The sequence below is a fragment of the Eremothecium gossypii genome, chromosome II, assembly GCF_000091025.4.
Source record: "Eremothecium gossypii ATCC 10895 chromosome II, complete sequence".
NCBI classification, from domain to species: Eukaryota; Fungi; Ascomycota; class Saccharomycetes; order Saccharomycetales; family Saccharomycetaceae; genus Eremothecium; species Eremothecium gossypii.
Window position 1 is genome coordinate 594,451 of NC_005783.5, and position 18,827 is coordinate 613,277.

The 18,827-nt window shown below is 46.2% G+C and overlaps 7 protein-coding genes and 1 non-coding gene across 8 annotated transcripts; 1 reads left to right on the forward strand and 7 right to left on the reverse strand.

Moving 5' to 3' along the window:
- Positions 1–41: 41 nt before the first annotated feature.
- Positions 42–6,470, reverse strand: CDC39 (CCR4-NOT core subunit CDC39; the record flags this gene model as incomplete). Its single annotated transcript, NM_208412.2, has 1 exon — positions 42–6,470. One exon carries the CDS (start codon positions 6,468–6,470, stop codon positions 42–44), a length of 6,429 nt encoding a protein of 2,142 aa, NP_983059.2.
- Positions 6,471–6,838: 368 nt separating this feature from the next.
- AGOS_ABR113C (ABR113Cp) lies at positions 6,839–8,470 on the reverse strand (the record flags this gene model as incomplete). Its single annotated transcript, NM_208413.2, has 1 exon — positions 6,839–8,470. One exon carries the CDS (start codon positions 8,468–8,470, stop codon positions 6,839–6,841), a length of 1,632 nt encoding a protein of 543 aa, NP_983060.2.
- Positions 8,471–8,821: 351 nt separating this feature from the next.
- Positions 8,822–12,661, reverse strand: OXP1 (5-oxoprolinase; the record flags this gene model as incomplete). The annotated part of the gene is made up of 1 exon (NM_208414.1): positions 8,822–12,661. One exon carries the CDS (start codon positions 12,659–12,661, stop codon positions 8,822–8,824), a length of 3,840 nt encoding a protein of 1,279 aa, NP_983061.1.
- Positions 12,662–12,861: 200 nt separating this feature from the next.
- MSO1 (Mso1p) lies at positions 12,862–13,437 on the reverse strand (the record flags this gene model as incomplete). The annotated part of the gene is made up of 1 exon (NM_208415.2): positions 12,862–13,437. One exon carries the CDS (start codon positions 13,435–13,437, stop codon positions 12,862–12,864), a length of 576 nt encoding a protein of 191 aa, NP_983062.2.
- A 214-nt stretch (positions 13,438–13,651) lies between these two features.
- Positions 13,652–14,989, reverse strand: LYS9 (saccharopine dehydrogenase (NADP+, L-glutamate-forming); the record flags this gene model as incomplete). The annotated part of the gene is made up of 1 exon (NM_208416.1): positions 13,652–14,989. One exon carries the CDS (start codon positions 14,987–14,989, stop codon positions 13,652–13,654), a length of 1,338 nt encoding a protein of 445 aa, NP_983063.1.
- Positions 14,990–15,397: 408 nt separating this feature from the next.
- On the forward strand, positions 15,398–15,484 carry AGOS_AgSNR49. Its single transcript, NR_149394.1, has one exon. It is a non-coding gene; the product is annotated as an AgSNR49 (small nuclear RNA).
- Positions 15,485–15,566: 82 nt separating this feature from the next.
- Positions 15,567–16,609, reverse strand: OCA4 (Oca4p; the record flags this gene model as incomplete). The annotated part of the gene is made up of 2 exons (NM_208417.4): positions 15,567–16,510; positions 16,564–16,609. The coding sequence occupies 2 exons, from the start codon at positions 16,607–16,609 to the stop codon at positions 15,567–15,569; spliced, it is 990 nt and encodes a 329-aa protein (NP_983064.4).
- A 390-nt stretch (positions 16,610–16,999) lies between these two features.
- Positions 17,000–18,622, reverse strand: BRE5 (Bre5p; the record flags this gene model as incomplete). The annotated part of the gene is made up of 1 exon (NM_208418.2): positions 17,000–18,622. The coding sequence occupies one exon, from the start codon at positions 18,620–18,622 to the stop codon at positions 17,000–17,002; it is 1,623 nt and encodes a 540-aa protein (NP_983065.2).
- Positions 18,623–18,827: the final 205 nt, after the last annotated feature.

Genomic DNA, 18,827 nt, shown 5'->3' on the forward strand with positions numbered 1-18,827 from the left:
TAGGTCAGTGAAGTGGATATAACATGCTTGTACCATGTAGATCATGATTGTTGCTCTAATGGAGTCTCATGAGACTGTTTATCATTAGAGTTGGTCGAGTTAACAAGATATTTGCTTAAGTTCTGGAAGATGAGCTTCATCTCCGGTGTATCATTAATGAATGGCAACTCCTGCAGTTTGATATTGTCCATGCGCAAGAGGCTAACAAATGTGAATACCACGCCCCAGCAATGTGGTTTACTGGTTATAATCCGTTCTAGAAGACTACGGATGATGATTTCTTGGACGTCCAAGGTCTGATCACCCCACTGATCCGATACGAACATGTTTCTTAACACAAAGTTAAACCAGTGGGTGTGCGCATTTGGATATCTCAACTGATTGACCATCGCCTGAATAACATGGAATTTAACTTCAATGGAACCTTCGTTGATCAAAGAGCTGAGGAGAGTGTAGTATGTCGCGTTGGTGCTGAAAACCGCGTTAAAGCTGGTCTTCTGTTTTTCAAGGGCAGCTTCAATTCCAACATGCAAGACAATAGCATTGATAAGCTTGACATCGACAGTGTTAATGTCGTAGCCAATGCCTGCTTCGTATTCGTACTCAGATCTGAGGACGCCGGCGGATATTGTCCTAATCAGGGACGCCGATGGAATCCGGAGGTAATTGTCCACTGGTTTTTTTAAGTTCTTGAGATCTTGAACGGGATCGTAGAACACCTTAGGGGGTTGCTCGCACAGCTCTAGACGATCAAGCTCTAGATCGGTCCTATAGGGATCTGGTAGTAGCATTTTTTTAGGAAATGACGAAAGAATAATGTTTTTCAACTGAATACAAGATCTCGGCACATTGTTGATCAGCTCGTAATGATTCTGCACAAGAAATTCAGGGACATCGTTTGCTATGGCCAAAAAGATACGCAACGTACCTTTGTAAACAACAGAAACGGCGTCCGACGTCTCCTCTTTTTTAATATATTGAGAGAGGAACTTCAACAGGTCAGATAAAAGCAAAACACAACTATGCCAGCCTGCATTGTTAGGTAGGCGAAGGACATTCGGCAAAAACATCCGATGAGATATCAATGTAATCCACGCAAAGGCAAATCCTGGGAAGGCAATTGATTGATAGCAATGCAAGAACGACGCAAAAGTATTGAAGAAATCGGTATCAAAAGATAAAAGCTCATTCCTGCATTGCTCATCCTTTATCTTAATAAAATTATGACCTCTCAAAGACTCCCACTCGCACAATAAGCTGGAGAAAAATCTGAAATAAGGCCTTTCATTGAAAGTTGAGTCGTTAACTTCATGATCTTTAGCAAACACGAGCGTCACGGTGGAAAAGATCAAGTTTAGGTAATCTGTTCTACTAGTTTGCGAAAAGTCTTGTAGGTACAGTAGACGGGCAATCAAATTGCTTAAAGCATCAACAGCCGTGAATACTTCTCCTGTGGGGTCACTTTCCTTGAAAGAACTCACCGCTAGTTCTAGAGAAGCTTTCACAAACTCAATAGTTTTGTCACTGGAGTCTAGAACTCCACGATCCATTAGCTGTCGCATAAAAACAGTGGTCACAACATCATTACTGCTTACTCGCTGTAGCAGCTTTACCCATTCAGTAAAAACTAGCCATATACGTTCTTTATTTGTGGCTTTAGTATTTTTGGCCACTGGCATGATTTTACATTCTTCGAATTCTTTGAAAAAGGCTCTTGTCTCTTCGAGGTCAAACAGCCTCAAGTATTCTAAGGTGCAGACAAAGTCTAAGCGCATAAGTATTGGATTATTGGACAAAGTGGTATCTCTGATAAGATCCATAGCAAATCTGATTGCACCATCCATCGAATTTTTCATTGCAGTAACCAAAACAGCATCCAGCTCGGCAATATCTATCAAGTTTACCTCAAGCAAAGCGCGGATAACTGGAACGTTAAACTTTCTAGTGTCCAAAGCATATACCAACCACCATATGACATCCTTTCTGGCAACTATTGAGAGAGAACATAATTTCTCTAATAAGAGTGATAGCACTTCCCTGCACAGAACGCTTTCGCTTGTACCAAATAAGCTGTTTACCACTGCTTGGGATACCTTCAATGCAAGTTGATCCTTCTGTGCACTCCTGGCAATAAAGGTCAGAATCTGGTAGATCGTTTCCTTAATGGCATTGTCGCTTCCTAGGTCGGAAAGTTTCTTGTCTGCATTCTCTTTAATATGGAGAACCAGCCTATCCATGAATTGAACAAGAACTTTCTGATTCTGTTCTAATTCGGTTTGAATACGATTCAGTGGTGGGTGAATTTGCGGCTGTGCAGCTAGAGGTTGCTGGAGCGGCTGCTGATGAGTAGCATCCGTTTGGATTTGAGTTTGAGATTGCTGCATCTGTTGTTGCAGAATTTTCTGCTGCTGAAGAAGCTGATTATTGGCCACTTGTTGGCTAGAGACCGCATGATTTGGCGCCATATGCATCACTTGTTCAGGAACAACACTCAACTTCGCAAATTCCTCATATATCCTAAATTGTTGCGGCGTAATACCTGTTGTCTTTAAACCCAATGGTTCGGGTAAACTTAAGGCATAATTACTAGCATTGGGAGCTAGGAATGGCTGATCAGACCTCCGCTCTTTATGATAACGCCTGATAGCTATAGCTTGCATCAGCTGATCTCCGATATCCTGTGTAACTTTATCCATCGCTGCCTTCTCAATTGGAGCCAATGCACTGTTAATATTGTCATCAATCGCCATATTCAGTTCTTCCAATGGAGAATGATTCATGTTGATACTAATTAGATTTGGTGTCAATGCCTGAGTATGCGTACGAATATTTTCCTTTAGCAGTTCAATGGACGTGGAGTGCGCCAGACTTTGAGCCAATTTTCTAACCATCCCAATAGCTGCTGTCTTTAGTTTTATTTCATCCACTTCTGTCGCAAAGTCCTTTAGCATAATACTGATTGTCGTGATCACCGCAATACTCGTTGACTTCTCAACAGTTGGTACTAAAATCTCTCTGATAGCCTTAGACATGGCCATCATGAACAAAAGTTTCAGATCTGGATGTGTAACAAAAGCGGACTGGCCAACAAGGTTATTAAAGATACCATCTCCATCCATTGGTGGTTGCTCACCATGTAAATTAACGTTATTAGACATGGCATGCATTTGTTGTTGTTGCTGGGATTGTTGAGCCTGTGCTTGCTGGTGGGCAGTAGACTGAGTCTGAGGCTGTTGCTGGGTCTGTTGCATTTGTTGCTGGGTCTGCTGCGGCTGGGGTTGCTGCGATTGCTGCTGCTGCTGCTGCTGTTGTTGTTGTTGTTGTTGTTGTTGTTGTTGTTGTTGTTGTTGTTGTTGTTGTTGTTGTTGTTGCTGTTGCTGTCGATGTAGCAACGCAAGCTGTTGTTGATATGTTTGCATAGATATTAGCTGCTGCTGCTGCTCAATCTGCTGCTGCTCAATGGTTAACGTTCGAAGGTTACCAGCTAGGTATTCAGTTACCTCTGGGATATCTACAAACTTTGAAGGTTTCAAATCAGTCAATTTCAGGCCCAAAGCTTTGAATAGAACCTCAACCTCAAAAGTCAAGTTCAATTTCCAGTTGGCCTTCTCATTAAGTTCTAGTAATACACGCAAAATACCCACTGTCCACGGGCTTGGAGGTCTGAAAACTCTGGAATTTGCCGCTTGTTGCAACACTTTAGTGACGAAAGGAACAACAATTTCGAGGCGGCCTTTCTTGTAGGAATCCAGTAAGAGCTCCCTGAATGCAATATTACGATGTCTGATGGGTTTATCTACCCCTAGGGTGATATTTCCTAACCACGCGCCCAAATTTTTTAAGTGATTTTTATCGTTCGATGAAATATCCTTAGTGGAGAGAAGCAGATACAATTGCTTATAGGTGGAGTTCAGCATATATTTGTGCAGCAGTTTTGAGTCAACTGCCTCCAACATGTTAGCATATAGTTCATGGTAATTGGGCTCGGTTTTGGCCCTCTGGTTTACCAAATAATTGGAAAACCACGCATAATATTTTTCCTCAAGTAGGTTTGTTAGATCCGCAATCTTTCCGCTAAAATTATCCATCGTAATATTATTAACAACAAACAGAACCTTCTCTGTTATTTCACGTGCAGGGTTCTCCTGGGGGACATTAACTGGAAGCTCATTAACATTAAAATAGTTTAAAGTAATCATATCTGGGATTTGGGGGAAAGCACCAGCACTACCAGACGCCTTTCCACTAGTCTGTGCAGCAGACTCCGCTAATATCTGGAATATCTGAGGCTGCGATTGGAGGCTTGGGATTTCATCAACCAAGGACCGGCAAAATTCAGGGAACTCATGAAGACGAATCCTAAACGCATATAAAGCTTGAACAGAAAACTTAAACATCTTTGACTCAGGCCCTTCCATTGCAAAATCAGCAATTATCTTGAACGCAACATCCAATACAAATCCCCTTAAAAGATCAAATAGAATCATTGAACCAAATAATACAGATGTGGTTGCTAAAGCCTCCAATGGGTATTCCTTGAAAAATTTAGTCTCCGCTATGACAGCGTGGGTAATACAAGAGAATATATCTTGATCACGAGAATTATCACTATCTCTTAGCTTCCTCAGAATATCCACCACGTCCTTTATCTGCATTTCCTTGTTGTACATCTTCTGCAAATACGTTTGCATTTCCTTTTCGACATCAGTTGCAATAGGAACTAAATCGCCGTTCGCCAAAATCGCTTCATCATGCCCATGTCCAAAGTTGATCAACCTCGGAAACGTATTTAAAAGCTTGTACTCGACATCATTAAGTCTTCTCCTCGTTTCCTTTGGTAAAGTATAAGCATCCAGTAAAGTAACAACGAAATGCAATGCTGAAAGATCGTATACCCTAGACGACCTAAATGGGGTATTTTGATCATCCATACTAGCTTGAAGATCAATGAAGTCAATAATAGTGTTGACAGACTCAGGGGAGAGTTTGGACTTGATGTATTCCTCAAAGCCAGTCCATCCCACCTTCCTAGCACTAGGAGTAATCTTCAGCGATTCTTTAAACGGAATACTTCTGATAAAATCCTCCAGCTTTTTTTCCTCGTAAAGGATCTGTACAAAATTAGCAAGCGGGGTGGTATCCTTGTTAATTATGATTCTTCCAACTTCAATGACCTTGTGGTTGGGGATTTTCTTGATAAGCTCACCAAATACCATCGGAGATTTTTCAAATACTTGGACCATTAGAGTGACCAATAGTTCGTTAATAATCGCCTTATTTTCAACCATAAGACTGAAATGCTTCGTTTCTGAGATCAAAGTCAAGGCCAAATATTCGGGAACAATATTGTAATCATCGAAGAAACAATCATGGAATAATTGGAACATAGGACTGGAGCCAAACTCCTCTCTTGATAAGAACAGTTCAATATCGAGCTTCGATACCGATGTGAGATATAACAAGGAGTTCTTTGAGTTTGGGAGTACTTTAGAGACTTTCCTCAAGTCTTTCGTTTGTAGTAAATCGATGCAGCCTTGCTGAGGATTCCACTGATGAAGCAATATTGCCAGATTTAGTTTAAAGACTAAGTTCCAATCGCAGTTAAAAAACTGATCAATCAACAAACCGTTACCTAATGCGCTGAAAGTGGCACTGAGAGACGCCAATGTAGGGGCAATGACCCTGTTCAGGAAGTACTTCGTGGACATTAAATTGAAGACACGATTCCAGTTGACCGCGGACGGGTTGAGTTTAGAAAGTGCATTAGATATCTGCGCCCCACGCTGCGTGGCTTCCGCAACAGCAATTGGAGTAAACCAGCTGTTAGATGAAGATTGTAGTCCTTGTGAACCTGGAGAGAGAATCTCCGATAGAATCAATGCAATAAAGTCATTTAAGCTTTCTCCCTCAAGTGACAGAAGGAGATTCGCCAAAATTTCCTCGAGCGTGTGTGGGTTCTCCTTGAGGACAAAATCCTGGAGCGCTTGGAAGGTGTTCATCTGTAATTGTTTGACTCGCTTTAGTTTATTAATATACTCCTCTGGCTCTAGCCTGCGAATGACCTCCTTGTCTTCCGTGGGATCTAGCACCGCTAAAATCTCCTTCTTCGTTAGATGCTGCTGGTCCAGAAACGCCACGTCTTCGAAGATGGCACTGTTTAAAACCTCGACTGTTTCCGAATTTTTATGTACTATGTCGCGGAACAAATTGTACAGCAGATAATGCGTCGGTTTCCGCAAATCCAGCTTCTGGTGTTCCTTAATGTATTGCGAGCTCTGCTGCACTAGCTTCTTCCAGTAGCTGATGTACACAGATAACGGTGACTTTTCCAAAATCGAGTTGACTTGCGCTTCGACCTCTTTTTTGTTGGACTCGTCAAGTAGCGCGATGCAAACGTTGATATGGGCAATAATTGACTGTGAAGCTCTGATATCCTCTTCAGTCTGTTGCTCTATTTGCAGATTTAGCATCAAATAAAGTGGTGAGTCTGTAAAATCGCGTTAGTATGCTGTGCCTTGAGCTCGCAGATATATTATGGGCCGTCTGCCAAGTCAACACAGAACTCTTGCCAGACGCAATAATCTTCTGCAGTAGGAATCGAAGTAACTTACCACTCCGTGATGATAGAGGGGGGGGGTTAACTTTACGCCGTGATTGTTGCAAGTTGTTATCTTATGTTGAGGTTCTCTTCTCGTTCCAGAGCTCCATGAAGTATTTTTTGCCACCATGATATTACACCGGGTAATGCTTATATTATATAATCTGTTGGCATAGTAACTCAAAGGTCTCGCTAGCATACATATAGGTTGAGAGAAGAGATGATATGATTAATTATGTATTACAAAGGATAGATGAAATGTTTGTTTTCCAGGTCTGTTAGGTCAAGCATCGCCAAGTTGGTCTTCACAAGGTCTCCATCTATTTCCACAGCACCCAAGTTGTCGCTAGCCAGCGCTAGACGTTCTTTATTCCTTCTGGCCAGAATGATACGAATGAGTATTGCCAGCGCAGGCGCAAAGAAGAATGAAAGTGATAATTGGACCGCCCATGCGGGGTAGTAGCGAGGGCCGTGCGCCTCCTGCCACAGTTGGGGGGAAATGAGGTTTGAAATACTGTATCCGACCATAACCATGCCAATACGGGTCAGCCGCTTCGAGTAACCAGAGGTGGACGTTGTGCTCCAGCTGATCATCATGATCCAGGGGATTCCATCGGTGGACGAGGCAATGCAGATCATGACGACCATGGCGATGTGCGCATTGTCGGGTAGTGCCATCATCGCCACACAGCCGATGAAGGACGGGATACTCCACAATACCACAGTGTAGGCAGTGAAGTTCTTCTTTTTGAACATGATGAAACTGGCGACCAGGGAGCCAATGACTGCGAGGCCGCCAGATGACGAGGAAATCAAGGAGGCGTGCATGTCGTCTATGTGGCCGGCGCTCTTCAGTAGGAGGTTACGTTGGTAGGACAGATTGTTCGCAAGCTGTTGGGTAGCAAAGAAAAGCAAGAACAGCCACGAGATCGGATCCCGTAGACCCTCGATAATCTGGTGTTTCTTGATCTTCTTCTGCTCGATGGACGAGCCAGTTGTATCTTGGACTCTACGGATAACCCACACCTTTTCCTTCAGCGACAGGAACTTGGCATCGGTTGGGTTATTCGGGTATAGATATAGCGCTACGAGCGCTACCACAAACGTTAGGCTGCCGATTATAATTGACAGAATTTTCCAATGTGAGATAGCTGGGTTCTTTATCAGCAGGATCAAGTAGGAAAGGACGCCCATTGGTATGGATACACTGACCGTCGCGATAACAAAAATCGGGGCGGTCGCTGCCTTTTCATTCTCTGTTAAGAACATCAGCATTGTGTTGTTCAATGCAGGAATGATAATAGCCTCCGTGAAACCTAAGCAGAGACGAAGAACATATACACCTTTGTAATCCGTCATTGCACATTGTACCATCATAATGATGCACCATATCGTCAGGAGGACGATAACAACGTTCTTCAAAGGAAACTTCTGGATAAACAGCAAGTTGATCTGTCCGGTAATATAGCCAACGTAGAATAAGGTATTCACATTGTTGTAACGATTCAAGGACATGTTTACATCTTCAAAAAATCCTAACAGAGTGCTGTAGGACAATTGCGCCTTGTCTATGTAGGTGATGAAATTAATGCTCGCCGTCAGTCCCACGATGTACCACATAACCTTTCGTGCAAGCTTCTTTTCCTCGGCTTCTGTGATAGGAGGGACATCCTTGTCATGCTTCAAGAGAAACGATAACGTTATATCCGCGTTTCTCGAATTTACCACCAGAGACTTCTCATCCTTGGTCGATATATCCACTGATGACTTGGATTGTAGCTCGGCCTTCAGCTCGAAATCTTGTTTCTCATGAACAATAGAATCCTGTATGCGCTTTTCCGATGCCTCATCTGCAGTGACAGGATTTGCCATTTTTCAATAGCGGCTCGATGGGACTGAATATCATGGACTTAATTGAAAGAGATTCCCTAGCTCTGCAACATTAATATATAAGAGAAACAACATGCTTCATTGGCAGCATCTGAACATCTACACCAGTCAGACAAGCTCGTGCTAGTTTTCATTTTACCTAATACAAATTGTGGTGCGCGATGCTGAGCTGCGTGTTTCTTCAAGTGCCACAGTTCAGTAAGAAAAAATAGCCACATTTAAATTTAAAGGAAGGAAAGTCACAGGATAATACTGTGCAGCAGGAACTGAGGACATACTCTTCTGAATAGTCGCGGAGACATTAGTAAACCAATTATGTATATCTCGTAATTTTTAGTTTGGAGGAATGCCAAATCCGCCGCCACCAGGGGTATTAATAATCATTCTGTCGCCGGGCTGTACTTGTACGGTATTCCGCCCACCGATATTCATAGTAGCTCCCGTCTCGTGACGGACCCACAAATTCAAACCACGTTTACCAGGGAAACCGCCTTCTAGACCATTTGGTGGTAGTGAACGGCGTTCAGACAATATGGAGGCTTGTACCGGAACGCTGAATTCGATGTCGCGAGTGACGCCATCACCACCGCGGTAAAGACCATTACCTCCCGAGCCCTTCCTAATCGAGAATTCGCGCAGGATTACTGGATAGCGTCGTTCGAATATCTCAGTGTCTGTCATACGGGTGTTGGTCATATTTGTGTGAACAGGATGTGTTCCATGCCACCCCGGACCACGCCATGAATCTCCACCTGCACCATGCCCGCCACATATGGTTTCATAATATCCAAAACCCTGAGTATATTCACCGGTAGAAGCGTCGTTCCCACCTGTCCCAAAAGTAAAGTTATTGCAGTCTCCTTGGGAGTCCGCCATGACTTTAAAAGTTTTGAGAATTACGTCAGTTACACGCTGAGACGTCATGACATTACCTCCCACTACCGCGACACCCTTGGTCGGCCATAGGATAGAGCTCTCTGGAATAATAACAGTAATGGGCTTTAGGCAGCCCTGGTTGAGCGGAATCTCTTCGTCTACAAAACAACGTAAGCAGTATAAGATGGCAGAGTTGGTAATAGCAACAGGTGCATTGAGGTTACCGTGGACCTGTGGAGAAGTCCCCGTAAAATCAAAAATATACTTATCTTCCTTAGCATTTAGCTCCACCCTAAGTTTTATAACAGAGCCATCATCCATATAATCCTCGGCCGAATAGACGGTTTTGCCAAAATGCTTGGTAATCTTTCGCAAGACATTCTTTACAGTAAGAGCTGCATTTTCCTGAATTGCGTCCATGTACCTTGTAACAGTCCCTAGACCGAAAACGTCAACCAGTTGGTTAAGCAATTGAATACCTCTAGTGTTGGCAGCGATCTGTGCCTTGATATCACTAATATTGTCGGATAATCTTCTGGATCCGGAGCATCCGGGATATTTCGCGGGATCTTCAAAAAGAAGCTTCTTTAGGAGCGCTTCATTGAATTGACCGGCCTTGACAACCTTCTCTGAATATATCATCGCGCCTTCCTCATAAAGTTCTTTCGAATTGGGAGGAATAGATCCCGGAAGGGTCCCACCGATGTCAGCATGGTGTGCCCTAGAAGCTACATAAAAGAGCGGATCATCTTTCTCATCGGAAAATACTGGGCTTATTATGGTGATATCCGGTAAATGAGTGCCGCCAATATCTGGGTGATTCGAAATTAAGACATCCCCTTTCTTAAGTTTTCCTTTACATAAGGTTGCTTGTGCTTTAATACAAGTAGACATGGACCCCAAGTGCACGGGCACATGAGGAGCATTCGCCACCAGATTACCTTCGTGGTCAAAAATTGCACAGGAGAAATCAAGTCTTTCCTTCACATTCGTAGACACGGAGGTCTTACGAAGCTGGCTTCCCATCTGCTCTGCTATGTCCATAAATCTATGACCAAAAATCGACAACATGACAGGGTTTATTTTGTCCACTTCATCATTGGTAATCTTCTGTTGGTTACAACTGATCTGGATGTAGACATGTGTCTTCAGGATGATCGCTTCAGCTCCAGGTGGAATAATATTAGTCTGATGATCATCTGCCAATATCGCAGGTCCTTCAATACAGGTACCTACCGGTAAACTATCTAACCTGTAAATAGGTGTCTTAATAAACCCATCGACGAAATACACGTCCTTAAAGAACTTTGCATCCTTAGAAGGGTCAGCTGTAGAACGAGTGACCTGGGATAACTGCTGATCAACAGGCTCCTGGTTCCGCACCATAGACTTACCTAGAGCACGCACACGGACATCATCCACTAAAATCCTCTTCTCGGCGAAAACAAAGCCAAACTCACGCTTGTGGAGTTTTGTGAACCTTTCTACAAAATCCCACGAGTCTCCTTCTTGTAGAACCATAAGACTTGTTTCAGTACCCTCATAACGTAAGTTCAGGTATCTCTCGAATTCAAGCCGATCGTCGGCCAATCCCTGCTTAAGAAGGCTAATTGAGGTACTGGTAATCAATTGGTGGAATATTTCATTTAGCTGGTCTTTAGAAGATGTATCTTGCAAGAAAATGGAGCATGGCACTTGCTCCTCTTCTACCGCATCCGCCAAAAGCATTCCATACGCAGATAAAATTGCTGAGTACCTGTGCATGAGGACGGTTTCTATGCCCAATGAGTGTGCCACTGCAACTGCATGTTGACCACCTGCACCTCCAAAGGAAACTAAGCGGTGGTGCGAAAGCAGGTGGCCCTTACCCTCGGTCATCTTGCGGATCGGTCTTGCCATAGACTCATTGGCGACACATATGAATCCATAAGCAACTTCTTCAACTGTCATATTACTGCCTAATTCAGTATTGATGATGTTTGCCAATTCTGAAAACTTCCCCTTCGTCGCTTCGATGTCCAATGACTGGTCTTCGTTAGGCCCAAATATACTGGGGAAGAACTCGGGGATCAAACGACCGAGCACCAAGTTCGCATCAGTTATTGTCAATGGCCCACCCTTTCTATAGGCCACTGGCCCAGGATCTGCGCCAGCAGATTCTGGGCCAACTCTAAACAGCCCATTTTCCCAGAAAAGGCGAGATGAACCGCCAGCAGCAATAGTATTGATATCCAGTTGTGGAGAGCGCAACGTAACGCCTGCAATCTCTGTTTCAAAAATATGCTCCAGCCTGCCTTCGAACCGAGATACATCTGTGGATGTACCCCCCATATCGAAACCAATCAACGGCGCATTATCGGAGCAGGAGCATGTTTGTGAATATCCTACAACACCACCTGCTGGGCCTGACAATATAGCTTTGAGCCCGGAGAAACGGCGTGCATCAACGAGGCCGCCATCTGACTGCATGAACTGAATAGATGTGTTATCACTTTCCCTCAAGCCGGCGTAAATACCTTTTAAGTAGTCTTTAATAACAGGTGTCAGATAGGCATCTACAACAGCAGAAGTCGCCCGCGGAACAAACTTAATCATCGGAGACACCTGGGACGACAGCGAGATATGGGTAAACCCTTCTTCCTCCGCAATTCTTCCTACAATCTCTTCGTGGGCTGGGTAGGTGTAAGAGTGTAGCAGGGCAATAGCTACCTGTCTAATGCCCATGGCATACAATACTCGCAACGTAGAGCGTACTTCATCCTCATTGGGCACCTTGAGTACGTGCACAATCTCTCCAGAGCGGCCAGCATACTTCCCAGCAGAGGAGTCAGCAGTTGATTTATGCCTGGTGGGGTCTTCAGAGTAATCAACCAGCGTGACTCTTTCGTCAATCTCCACAGCAACGTCGTAAAGCATATCAGGCCGCTTAATTGACAAATCAAAAATACGAGGCCGTGTTTGGTCACCGATAAGCAGCGCATCTTTGAAACCCTTCGTGGTCACAAATGCACATCGTTCCCCCGTTCTCTCTAGCAGGCAGTTTGTTGCCAATGTAGTGCCCATTCGGATGCTCTCGATGCCTGCAATGCAGAGAGGTAGTCCTCGAGGGATCTGCTTGTTCTGGAAGTGCTCTAGCAAACGTCTAATACCTTCTAGCGGCGCATCAGGATAGTTAGCGGGGTCCACGGATAAAAGCTTGATGACTACGTCGTCCTCGGGCCGTCCAGTACCCGAAGTACCAATACAATCCGTGAATGTCCCTCCCCTATCGATAGCAATTCTAATACCAAAGCTCATTGCCTTCTAATTTACTTAACACTTTTCTTCGTCAAGTACATACCATGCAGCACACGCATCGAAGAGATGGCTGTATATGAATGAGTCTCTGAAGTGCCAGGCCAAGAACCATGGTTTCCCCAGCGCGGCAGACAAAGTGCGGTCATGATATGAGTCAGCACGCAGAAGACATCTGAGCCCAAATGTGTGGTGACCCAACGCTACAGGTCAAAGGTACCGCGTTTCGTCAAATTCCGTTTCATGCGCTCGCGCATATGTAGTGAACGGGGTTGGGGTTCAGCGGGCTGCTCGCTTGTCTGTGATCTGTCCTGATCGAGTAGCTGCTGTCGCTGAGAGCCCCATGTAGCACCCTGGGTTCGAGGTCCAACCAGATGATCACTAGACTTCGATAGTCTTCCCTGCATTGTAGTTCCCGCACTTCCGGCCTCGCCAGCTGGCCTGCTGACCGACACACTGCTGTATATCTTCTGGAAAGCTAAGCCGGCGGTGCGGCGCGGACCGCTGTCCATGCTTGCTACTGAATGGTCTGCACTGGAACCTATACTAGGGGCATTATGCTCTTCCCCTATGTCCTCAGTGTGGCCGAGCCATTCCGGAAACCCCACAAACGGCTCGCGCTTCTTGTAATGTTTCAGTAGTGCCTTGTGCACCAGTGTACTGGTCGGTGTATCGCCATCACGGTCGTTCCTCGTCGAAAGTTGAGTTAGTGACGACGAGAACGACTTGGTCGAGGATTTGAGCTTGTTCCAAATATCGTTTCGGTTTTGGTTAGACATTGCACTTTATCACACTATATGTTGCTGTCGCCATTCGGAGTCAGATTAGCGCTTGGGACTGTATAAGAGTTCAGTGTGGCACGATTGGTGAGAAGGACAGCAGTGCAAGAACCCTGCTCCCCGCCGTTGTCAATCATTAGCCGAGGAAATTTGAGCATTATCTTCCGCCTGTTGTACGATCGGAAAAGCTGGTTTATATAAGCTGAGATGACCTTCAAGTAGTCTTCTCCTTCATGTATATACCATATTTGTCTTTTAATTCACGCATAATTGGTTCAATCACTTCTGGGGTATACGGTGCAATGAGTCCTGGCCCACTAATGGCGCCTTCAAGCACAAGCCTTGTGGCAATTGCACACGGGTAGCCGACTGTTGCAGCCATAGACGAGTAGCCAGAAGGACGTCCATAGTCGATAAGAGTAGCAGTCCGGGTCTCCGTTGAACCGTCGGCCCATTCAATATCAAACTTGTGTTGCAGGCATACCATGTCACGCTCTCCCTCCTCGTATTGCATACGCTGTTCCAAAGATGCGCATAGTGCATCGAGCGGATTTCCTGCAGGGGCGATGAGCTCATCGCTCAAGAGGCCTAGCCACGATAAGCCCGCGATAATCCGCTCTCTGTCGGCTTGCGATTTCCACGACGTCCTGGCGTCTATCGCAGCAACAAGGTGCTCCTGTGACGCGGACTTGGCGCCAAGGTAGGCCGCGAGCGCTGCAGACCAGGGCTGTGCCTGTGTAAAAGCACTGTGTGGCTCCTCCTTGAGCAGCCCCATGTCCACAAGCACCTTGACGAATTCGGGGAAGCCCTGGTAGCGCAGCGTACCGCGAATTACAGTTTTGGCTTCGGGTATCCCGTAGAGGTCGCGGAACACTGTCGAGTCACGGTTGGGGTAGCACACAAAGGCATATCCGGGCATGATAAAGTAGGGCTCTGCAGAGGCCATCAAGTCCTCCGACTTCACGACCTGCTTCGAGCCATCCTTCCAAAACTGGGCCTGGTTCTTTAGCGCCAAGAGCAGCCCACGCGCGGACCATGAGAACTTGTAGCCCAGTGGGTTGTCAGAATCCTCAGGGGCAGGAAGCCCGCCGCAGTACGACAGAAACGAGTTGATCTTGCCACCCGCGCGATGAACCTCGTCAATAATCTTCACGGCGTACAAGTGGTCAATACCGGGGTCCAGCCCTATTTCGTTCATCACGGTGATACCCGCTGCCTTGATTTCCGGCTCCAGCGCCCGCAGCGCAGGCGAGATGTACGATGTCGTCACAACGTGCTTCCGCTGACGGATTGCCGCGCGCACGACGTCCGCATGGTGGATGTAGGGGATCAGAGACACCACCACATCGTGCTCACCCACTGCTGCGTCCAGTCCCTCGCTGTCGCTGGCGTCCACTGATATCGCGCTCGCGGCTGTCCCCGCAGTTAGCGCTTTTGCTTTGGCCAGTGTACGGCATCCAACAGTCACCTCAATCCCGTCGGTGCTGTCCAGCACATCTACGACAGGCTTTGCCACGAACCCAGACCCTAAAACAAGCACTTTCTTAACCATTGCTCTTGCCTGCAGACCAGAACCAATTACTATCTCGCGGTGACCAAGTTCTATTGGACCTGGTATATATCTAGCGTCAGGTAGTGTGTCAGGTAGTGTGTCAGGTCCGCTGTCATAGTCAAATTCCACCGGGATTTTCTCCTAGTGCACATTCAAGAAATAAGCGCCGCCGGCAACCTTAGGGGGGAGAATTAAGCCCAACTGTACGTCATGGCCTAAGACTTCGGTATCGCGCTCCAGAAAGGCGGAGCTGCCTCTTAGTAGTCATCATGCCAGGTGCCAGGTGCAGGTGCAGCCCTAGCACTTCAATCGTTGATTACCCGGATACGGCCTGGCGCAAAAATGAGACGTACAAAAAGCGGTACTGGAACTTTAGGCTCCATCCCCTCTCCTTCATACAATATTGGGACTTTATCTCCATAGCTATGCCCTATTCCTAGATAGTTGCGGTAAACGAATCCCATATAGTTATTCACACTCTTTTGCAGAGTGGACCTGCATTTCCCCCGGGAAAACTTAGCAGCAGGCCCATTTTGAGAGCGTGGTAAATTGCCTCGGAAGATGCATAGCCGTGTAGCTACATGAAGATGCGCTCTGTGTAGAAGTTGTAGGTTTGTTTGGTGTTGAGCTGCTCCCACAGGTCCCGCTGGAACTTGAACCATTGGGGTAGAAGAGACTCGCGGGGTATCTTGATGTGTACCGCGTTCGTGGAACCGCTGCGGTAGTACTCGTATTCACAGAGCTCGCGTTTGTTGAACGCGAGGCGGTAGCGGTTGCCAAATATGCCCCTGCTGGAGGGGCTGCGCTTGATGCCAGTTGATGCTGCGCTGTTTTCTTTGCTGTTGCACTGTTCGACCTGATCGATGATGCGCAGCATATGCTGTGGGAGCTCGGGGCCACGCAGGAGGTCTCGCTCGTTGACCACCTGCTGGCCGCTCCCGTTGCGGGACAGCTCAATTGGTCTAAGATCTTGGATGTCCAGCTTGGCAATATCCTCTGTGACCGATTTTTCCAGGTCCTGTGTGACAGTTACATCCACCACTTCCAAGAAGGTCTCAGCAAAGTAGTTGCTGTTCTTGCCTGTGTACAATCGGTATTCGCTTATGATCGAGGAGATGTTCCACTTCTGTATTCGGCGAAGAAGGCCAATCACTATTGAGGTCTTATCCACCAGCAACATGTTGTGATTTGTCGTATTGAGCATTAATCGGAATATCTTTTGTAAACTATGCGTCTTAATAATCATAAGGTCGTCTGCGTCGCTGAGCTTGTAGTGCGTGGATGACTGGCAGCCGCTGCTCACGGCAGTGTCTGCCTGCGGCTGTTCTTTCTGCGCATTGCTTCCGGGCAGGACAAGTGATGAATTCTGCGCACGCTTTATCACGAAGAGTTGGACGTTGTAGCGCTCGAAGAACTCACGAAAGAACTTGGAGGGTTCCTGTCCGCCAACGAAGATGATCGTTTTCAAAGCTAGGACCTCCAAGAACGAAAGATTGAGCGTTTCGATCTTAGAACAACGGTCTGGATGTTGTTAGCTCCTGAACTTGGATGAATAGTGCTTCTTATTCACATACATATGCCTTCCTCGGCAATGCCGAAGTTTGCTGGGGGGACTAGCATAGCTTTTAATCGCAGCTGTCTTTCGTTCAAGACACTACGGCGCAACCCCCGACAACGATAGTTTAACTTGCTGTTTGGTCTTGGTGCAGGCTGATCCAGTTCAGAGTACGCTTATTATATGAAAAAGTCAATCGTATATAATACCGAGCAACGCCGAACCCAGGTAACTTATAAATCAAATATATTAATGGTACACTCTATATACACTATAAGCAAGCTATGTTATCCTTATAGGACACTATAATTTATAATCAATATAAATCACAACATCAAGTGGTGGAAAGGACATCGGCATTAGGCAAGTTGGTCTCTCATTATCATTAGCATACAGATCGCCGACCGCATACCGTCTTAACAATGTACTAACTTCAACGAATTGTGATGGTGATCCTAATCTTTCCTTCTGTTTGAATGCTTTTTGTTCGAACGGTTTCCATTCGCCAATGTAGGTGATGTGGAACTGAGCGATGCAATGGGGCCACGCTTTTTCTCGGTTTTAGGCTCCATGAACACAGTTTGGTTATTGATTTTTAGGGTGTGCATTCTAATGGCATCTTGCTGGCACTGTGGGTCCTCGAAGTCGACAACAGCGAAAGACTCAGATGCAGAGATCTTTTTTACCACGCCGAACTCACGCTCTAGAGCATCCGTCAAATCTTTGTTTGTTACTCCCCCAGTGTTACGGATGTAAATCGGATAGTACCCGTCCTTGTTAGGTACACTAACATGCTTCAACTTCTTGTTTCCGGCCTTGGGCCCGTTACCGTTTGGTGATGGAGTTTTCCTGTCGGGCGTTCTAGTGTGTTCCGGTGGTACGCGTGTGTAGTTGGTAACAACGTTGGGAACTGCTTTTGAGTCAGAATTAGTCAACTGGGAAGCCCAGCTCATCTTTTTCGGAACCTCGTGTTCTGAATGTGTGGTATGCTTTTTCTCGTCCGGTTTGATATCATCTTTAGGCTTGGAATGCTCCCTCGAGATATCCGACGAGGATGAATCGGCGACCGCAGATTTGGTTGGCTCGCGCTCTGGAAGTTGCTCTTCCTTGTGTGCCTTTCCAGAATCAAACACTTCCTTTTTGTCAGCACCATGCTCCTTCCGGGCTTCCTTAAAATCCTCCTTCTTTTCGTCCCTTCTATGCTCTCTCCTACGGTCCTTTTTCCCGTCTTCTTCAGTTGCGGTGACTGTAGGCTTCCCGACATTCTCTTTAGCTGCTTCTCTGTTCGCCGTTTCCCTAGATGCCTTCGCTTGCTCGCGGTGTGACTGATCCTTGCCTTGATGTTCACGTACGACTTCCCGGGCAAAATCCTTCGCATGATTTACGGAATCCTTCCCGGCGGTCTCCTTAACAGCTATGTCTTTGGCAGCAGCTTCCTTGCCCGCAACATCCTTGGACGCCAATTCCTTGGCAGTCGCTTCGGTGAGTGGTTCTTTAGCGGTCAACTCTTTTGGAGCGGCTTCTTCGCTGGCTTCCTTAGATACTGCCCCCTTCATAGACACCTCTTCAGATGCCGCCGCTTTAGATGCTACCTTCTTGTCTGCCCCCTGGCTGAATGCAGCGCCCAGTAACTCCTCTCTGATCACGTCAGGTATAAACCGCATGATGTCGTTGGTCACATCGTACATTTTATTATTATTGCCCACGGGGGTCAAGACAAAAGTCTGGCAGAAGCGGTATGTCGGAGTGTTGCTCCAGCATATCTCTCCCAGAGCCAGAATTAGAATGCCGTTGTTACCCGCGCCTGTGGACTGGAAGTCACACGCATCAATCTTCACACGGACGTCCTGCACCACCTTGTTATTGCGGCTGTAGAACTTGCTGATGTTCTCCTTGCCAATCACCTTCACCGTTGGCAGAATGTCCGCAGTCGGACTCAGCCCTCCCTGGTAGTTCACATGCGTCAGCTCTGCGGTACTGGAGTACAGGTGAAACAGCTTCGAGGGATCCGTGTGCATTCGCTGGTAGTACGTCTTGAGGAACGCATACCCGATGTCCTGAACCGTAGCAGTGGTCATGATTAACGCTCAACCCTTTTTCCGAATCCTAGCGCGCTTTCAATAAAATTACACTCAATGATGCTGCGCGACCTTGTGATAATCTGCGCGGAGCGATTTCGATAGCCTAATGTCTAACTGGGCAAATAACAAAGATAGAAACACAAACAATGGAACAAAATGCTGGAACTAAAAGTTTGTTTTGACCTAATGCAAGCTGAAAGTG